At 45.7% G+C, this 7,353-nt stretch overlaps 1 protein-coding gene across 1 annotated transcript in view; it reads right to left on the reverse strand.

Moving 5' to 3' along the window:
- Window positions 1-6,430, reverse strand: part of LOC139654677 (adenylate cyclase type 1-like) — a 25,814-nt gene extending 19,384 nt beyond the window's left edge. The window contains exons 1-3 of the mRNA XM_071531816.1: window positions 5,816-6,430; window positions 4,081-4,230; window positions 1,739-1,857 (exon numbers count right to left, since the gene is read on the reverse strand). Coding sequence (XP_071387917.1) covers window positions 1,739-1,857; window positions 4,081-4,230; window positions 5,816-6,430 — 884 coding nt within the window. The remainder of the gene's footprint in view (window positions 1-1,738; window positions 1,858-4,080; window positions 4,231-5,815) is intronic.
- Between the last annotated feature and the right edge of the window lie 923 nt (window positions 6,431-7,353).

Raw genomic sequence — 7,353 nt, forward strand, 5'->3', positions numbered from 1 at the left:
AGTTTCAAGCCACAGTGTCCCCCCGCTGAAGTGTCCGCAGCATTCCCATCCAAAATTACCATTCAAGAAAAATACCATGGCAACTCTTGATTAATTATTAAAAAGCCTTCACTCACTGGCTAGTCCATTTTGGGACAGTTAAAAAGCCAACATGTTTCAGCTAACATGCCTTCATCAAGGATCTGCCAGTAAACTTTCAGAGAAATAGACGGTGCTCCCACCTAGAAGATGGAGCAATCACATGTAAGAAGCAGTCAACTGCACATCTAGGACATCTAATACATTTGAATGCCATCCCTAAATTGGAACCAGTTACATAATTAGGGTAAGCCAAACCTAATTGTAAAAATAGACACAGGCCTATGTATATCTTTGGCCTAGACTTCACTTCCAACTGGTCATTCATACCTGGATATTCAAGCGTCGTTTTGTACGGCCTACATAAAAGACCTTACATGTGGGGCATTCCAATCAATAGATCACATGTGTAGTTACAGTTAAGATTTGACTTGTGCGATAATGTCACAATAATTGCAATGGCAACACTTGAATGATTTCTTGACCTCGGACTGCAACCAATTGCGGAGTGTGTCAGCTGTCAGGTGAGTGTGCACAAGTCTGTCCTTAAAGCTAGGTGCTCTCCCAAACACAACAGTGGGTGGATTAGGGAACACATCATTTAATTGTGGATCACACTGCATGATGTTCCAGTTCTTTTTCATGAAATGTTTTATAGCATTAGCTTCTGTACTGTATCTAGTGATAGAGTGCACCCTTTCTGGGGTGTCCTGAGTCTGTTTCCTTGTCAATAGGTTATCCCGATCTAATTGTGTCTTTGCTATAGGGATAATCTGATCTAGTGTTTCATGCCTGACCAGATCAGAATTACATCATCTAATTGTCCCCACCAAAGGATACGGGTATTTACATCAGGGTTAAATTAAATACGTGGTCCATTTCCCATTTCCCCATGTATAGAGTTATGTAGTGTCCATTCCATAAGTGGTAACAGGAAATGTGTAGGTGGATTGTCCCCATCAAGTCGCAGATTCAAATAATATTGATGGGCTGAAAGGCCTTGATCATGGCTTTACTGGCATTTTTACTCTCTCTGATGAAGCCGTGTTAATCGAAACATGTTGGCTTTTTAACTGTCCCAAAACGGACTAGCCAGTGAATAAAGGCTTTTTAATATTTAATCACAAGAAGAGTTGCCTTATTATTTTCTTGAATATACATGTATTGTTTTTTTCCAAACCAAAGAGCACCGCCATTTTTGTGAGTACCCAATTGGAGCACTTTTTTTCTTCATTGATAGAGGTCGTTTGGAAGGCTGCCATAGAACTTTTGATAAAACAATATTCTCATGGAATGAATTTATATAGTGGATGAGAGAAAGCTGATGGCAAAGGGATTATTTGGCATTACTTGTGCATATATGAAATAATTCTAATCTCCATGACATTATCAAAGCTCCATGGTAAATGTACCAAAGGAGATGACTATGATCAACCAGGAATAGCCTTTTCTAAACAATCTAACAATCTACTGTGCAGGCAACAGTGAGCCATCCCTTCTCTCTCTAACCTCTAGTGTGATTGCTTCTGCGTTAATGGCTAATCTTAATAGCTCTCCTTCCATTCTTGACCTTGACATCACAGCAGGTGACACCTGGATCAAAACAGTCCAGCCCCTCCGCACACCTCCCCAGCCCACTGTTGTCATGACACCCCCATACCTGACGTTGTCATGACGCTGAATGTAGATCTTGTGAAAGATCCTCTCAGGTGGTTTCAGGAAGTCCTCCTTCATCTCCATGGCAACATTCCTGGGCAGTAGGCTCATTAGCAGACGCTCCTGACGAGGGAGGGGTTAAAAGAGAGAGAGGCGGTGTTAGAACTTTAAATTGGCAGGTTATCTCAGCTCTTGGACACATGTGCACACAAACATACTCCACACACACACACACACACACACACACACACACACATAATTTGCTCCCTACGCTGGCGTAAATATCCATATATTCCTCAATGCCGAGAGCAAATGACACTGGTCATGATCTTATAGCCACAAGAGATACATAAAACTCCTGTGTTTCAAACAGTTACTAAGCGCAATTACACACTTGAGTTTCTCTGGCTTAGAACACTATATATAGATTGTCACATTTATTTTTCTGTGTTGTAAGCCTCCTAGTTCCTGCACACAGCAGTTGCAGAAGTCTCAGCTGCACCACCAGAGAGAATGTTTGAAACTCTAGCAGGATGTCAAATGTTTTTGAATACACAATGAATCATCATTCATACACTATGGAGGCTCTGCTGAATGGCTGTTAAGAAGCAGGAGTATAAAAGCTGCCAGGACTCTCCTGTGTATCCCTCCAACACTGTCATACATTACACAGCCATTCACACAACTGCTCACTACCTGCAGAATACAACTGCACTGGAGAGCAGACTCTTGGAACAGCCATTGCACTCGCTAGTGGATGTTGTGTGTGTGTTTTTGTGTTTTTCTGTGTGTCTGTGTCTGTCAATGCATGCACGTGTGTGGCAGGTATTCGAATGTGCAAATCATGACATCCAAAGTGAAACGTTATGGCAAATGCAAGAGTAGTTCATGTAAAATATAATAATTTGTTTCTCTGCTTTATTAATCTTTCCCATTTCTCATCCCAGAACGCGTTATAATCGTGCATTAATGATTCCCATTTCTCTGATCTGTCTCGGAAAAAATGAAAAAATCTACCACACGGCAGCAGTTTGACTATACCTCTTTTCTTTTCATAGCAGTTTATTAATGAGACATTTTCTCACATTAAAATGCAGATTCTGCAGGTGACCTGCGTTCAGACAAGACTAACAGGAAAGGGTAGTTTCCACAAAAACTTTGTGCCTTTGAAAATTAACAACGTGAAATGCTGAACTGTGGACGGTGATTACGGTACAAACACCCAACTTGTTGTTTGCATGGAGCGTAAGAGAAATGCTCGGTGAAAAGGAAGGAGAGGAAGGGCAACAAGAGAGGTGTTGTGTTAATTGTTTTTCCTTGCGTAGTGTTCCTGAAGACTTCACTCCAGCCAAGAGGAAACTGTGAACTGCTGATGGGTTCTGAGATTGCTATTGACCCGGCAAGTCAATTTACCACACAGACATACGGCACATACACATGTTCGGGAATCAATAGAAGCTATGGCTTCAGCTCAAAGCGATAGGCTACCTAAGAAAATGTACAAGTGATAACCAAAGGCTGTTTGATGGGTAAAATTCGAACCCCAGACATTTAGTTGTGGGCACATCAGTAGGTTGGTTGCTGGCTGGTGGTTGGCTGTTGATAGATCCCAATCAGGGGTGTGTGTGCGTTTCTCTCACCCAGATAAACTGTGACCTTTACCGGAGTAGGGAGGCCATGAAAGCAATCTGCTTGTGTAATTACCTGTCAGAAGGGAGCCTGTTACTGCAGGGGAAAACACAGCACATCATCATCTAATCTACAAAGCACAGGTGCTAAGTGTGTGTGTGTGTGCGTGCGTGTGTGTGTCTACGTTTCAGCGTCTGTGTGCATTTGCGTGCACAAAACTTTGTGTGTATATGCAGGTGAGATGTGTATGCAATAGAGGAATATGATATAGGCAGGATAATTAATTCTCTTTTTAACAACTGGTGTAGGTGGGTACGTGTGTACGCGCCTGGGGGGGGGGAGGGGGGGGGGCATAACGAAGTGTTTCTGTGTGTTAAAGTTGCCTGATTGTTCCTTAGTTAAATCAGTGCGTGTAGGTGTGTGTGGAGGGGGTGGAATGTGTGGCGCTGGTGCATGTGCTACAGTAATTGTTCTTTCCTTAAATAGCTGCTGTCATAGTTACTGCGTGCCTGTGGGCAGGTTGTTAGAGTACATTGGCACCTGAAACCTTTAAAAACCTCCAACTTCTCGACATCTTGTGAAGGCTATATACATGACGAACATAAATATACACATACAAGAAGAGGGGAAATGTATGGATGCATGTCTTTGCGGGTCTGTTGCTGTTTGCCTCTACGCTTCCTCTGTGCTGTGTTCTCTTTGTGTGTGTGTGTTCACCTGTTTCTCGTTCTCATCCTCCAGCCTCAGCCTCTCCTCTATGCAGTTTCGGGCTTGCAGGAAGACCTTCCTCTGGGTGCGCTCAGTGAGAATCCTCACAAACACCCCCGACAGGTTGACGCTGGTGAACAGCACCGCGTTGGCCACCAGCTGCACACAAACAAGAACAGACATGCCAGCGAAGCCGGCGGCGTCTATACGTGTGTGTGTGTGTGTGTGTGTGTGTGTGTGTGTGTGCGTGTGCGTGTGCGTGTGTGTCCGTCAGAATACACGTGTGGCTGTATATGTGTTTTCTGTGTGCATGCAAGCATACATGCATACATGCTGGCTAGGTTAGACCTTACAATCCTTGATTAATCCATGGAATGTCAGACATCAAGGTCAGCACATGCATTACAACATGAACTGTAGGTGTCACTTAAAGAGCAAAAAGCTATATAATGAAGTGGCTGGGAGACATAGGGGCAAACAAAGTGCATTATTGGTTATTGATCAGAGACCATTGATCCTTTGAGACACTTACTGTGGAGGCTGAACTCGGGTAACCACCCTTTGTAGTCGATTCCAAAAGGTCAGAGGTGAAAGGTCAAAGAAACACTCCATTCCAACACTGCCAGATGGATTTGATACTTCTTCTGCCGTCTGACTAGCCAAAGACTTAAGACTTCACTCCATACTGTAACTAAACTGATATTGATACTCTACTGACTTACAACAGATGCATAGGTCTATGGGCTGAATAAGATAAAAAATGTAATGGAGAATCTATGTACTATCTGACATGTCATATACTAAAACTAAAAAAAATAGCGATGCTGACAAACTGTATTTTGTTGTAACTGCAAATAATAATCAGCATTGTAGCTTTAGTGCATTGGAACTGATTAATTGTGTCATCTTATTATGAACCAGTTCACTATGAAAAGAACTCATGGGTCTTATAAAAACCCTCTGAAAAGTAATAAAGATTAAGATATTAAAGAAGTCAGCATGGCATGGTGTGTATCCAGTTTGTGCAAATTTAACAAGATATTGTGGTGGGCAGGCATTGTTGTTCCCCCCACGCATTCCCCTAAAATATTTTCTTAAAAGGTGGGGGCATTTAATTGTTGCGCTAACAAGGCCCTTAAAATAACACTGTGTGTTAGTGTGCCCAAGTTGTGTAGGAGGCTCTGCAGGAATCTCCACCGTTTGTTTCAGCACTGGTGATTGGACAGCTCCCTGTCTACTTCACTGCACTGGGGTGCAAAAGTTCAACTTTCAACTTCTCTCCACTTTAATAACTCTATACTAAAAACCTACATCAATAACTGGGGTGTTTTTAGCCTTCTTTATCCGGGGAAAGTCGACTGAGCATGCATGCTCTTTTTCAGCACAACCTTGCTTCACTTTCATACAGCTACACAGGTTCATACCTGGGAACATCCCAGTACAACCACAGTCTTCTACAGTTGGCACTAGAGCAGTTGGGGTTAAGTGCCTTGCCCTAAGGCACTTCGACGGTAGTTGTTGAGTGAGAGGGGAGAGTGTTACTCACACACTGAGTGATTCACAACTCATTCAGTGATAAGCTGACTACTTAATAGATATAATTATGGCACATGTGGTGAAATAAGGCTGAACACCCCTGTACAAAAGGCAGTGGGAAACTTGGGAGAAGTGAGAGTGAATGCCAGCCCAGCAGGTAGGCTTTAAAATAACCTGAGGCTGAGCGGGATAGAGATGCAGCGCTTACCGGTCTCCAGATCTTCTGTTTCCTTCCCGTGACCGACGTCGCTGTGACAATGAAATGGGACGCAGCGACCATCACTCCAAACAGCACGGCCAGCAGAGTCCGCACCGGCAGCAGCACGTAAGCCACGAGTGTGACCAGCATGAGCTGCCATACACCTTGCTCAGGGGCAGCGGCACTCTCCAACTCGGACGTGCCGAGCGCCAGCGGGAACGGGCAGCAGAGCAGCGCAAAGGTGAAACTGAAAAGCAGGGCAAGCTTTGCAATCTGCTGCAGCTGCGTCACCTGCAGGTATTTGACGTTGGTGACGATAAACAGCGACAGGAACACCACGCAGTGCACCGGATGGGAGCCCTTGGACACGGTGAGTCGGGGACCGGACAGCAGCTCCACCAGGGCCAGCGACGACGCGGCCACGATGAGCACCGCCAGGGCTTTGAGCGTGGCGGTCTGCTCCAGCTTCAGGTTGTAGTTTTGGAAGAGATCCTCCAGCTCCCGGCTGTTGAACTCGTCCTCGCAGGCGATGGCGCCCAGGGGTACACCGGCCGGACAGTGACCCTTCCTCCGCCGGGTCTTGACTCTTTCCAGTGGTATTTCCTCCATGTTCCGGCCATTCATAAAGCGGGTATGGCGCACGACCCCGAACTTTTCGGTACCTCTCCGTTCGGGAATCGAACCGGCACCCCCTCCCAGTTCATGCGTCCTAGATGGCCAAGGATCGGGTCGGTCAGAGGGGAGAGGGTGGCAGTGGAGACAGCCGAGCTCTCCACTAGGATGTCCTCACTGCGCGCCCTATCCACAGGTTGACGACTGTTGTAGTGTCGTCAGAAAAGTAGCCCGACCAATGTGCGGTACGGAAGCCTCTCTCTGTCTCTCTCTCTCTCTCTCTGTCTCTCTCTCTCTCTCTCTCTCTCTCTCTCTCTCTCTCCCTCTCTCTCTCACGCTCCCTACATCCACGCTCCCTCGCTCACTTCCATTCTGCTTCCTCTGTCTACCTAGCCTCTCTCTCTCCCCCACACCCATTCCCCCGATGTGTCTCTCTCTCTCTCTCTCTCTCTCTCTCAGGGGGAGTTGGACCACCTGCGGTGCCTCAGACAGGGTTACCGGTTATCCTGCGCTCCACCAGGACTCGGAGGGATCACGCTTGCACTGGATGATAATCAAAACACCTCACCATGAGGCAAACCAACCGGCCCTTATCACAAAAAAGCATTTGATAATCGTTGCCTAGGGTGTACTTATGTTGCAGAAATAACTGTCAAAACATCTCTCTCTCTCTCTCTCTCTCTCTCTCTCTCTCTCTCTCTCTCTCTCTCTCTTTCTGTCCTCGGACACATACAGCTCGCACACATATAATGCTGTATGTCCTCCCCTGCTTTAATTTGCTTTAGACCTGTGTCAGATAAGACTAGTCTGGCTGGGGGAAGACAGCAGCAAAACAGCCCTGGTGATTTCCCTTCAGTGTCTGCAGTCAGAGCTGCTTCCCAGCTAAAAATAGACCAGCTGCACCGGTGGATGGTCCAATATAGCAACAATTTGGT

Source organism: Centroberyx affinis, unplaced genomic scaffold (genome assembly GCF_046629955.1).
Source record: "Centroberyx affinis isolate AG114_WGS23_722 - 3 ecotype Tasmania unplaced genomic scaffold, CSIRO-AGI_Caff_v1 ptg002133l_1, whole genome shotgun sequence".
Lineage (NCBI taxonomy): Eukaryota > Metazoa > Chordata > Actinopteri > Beryciformes > Berycidae > Centroberyx > Centroberyx affinis.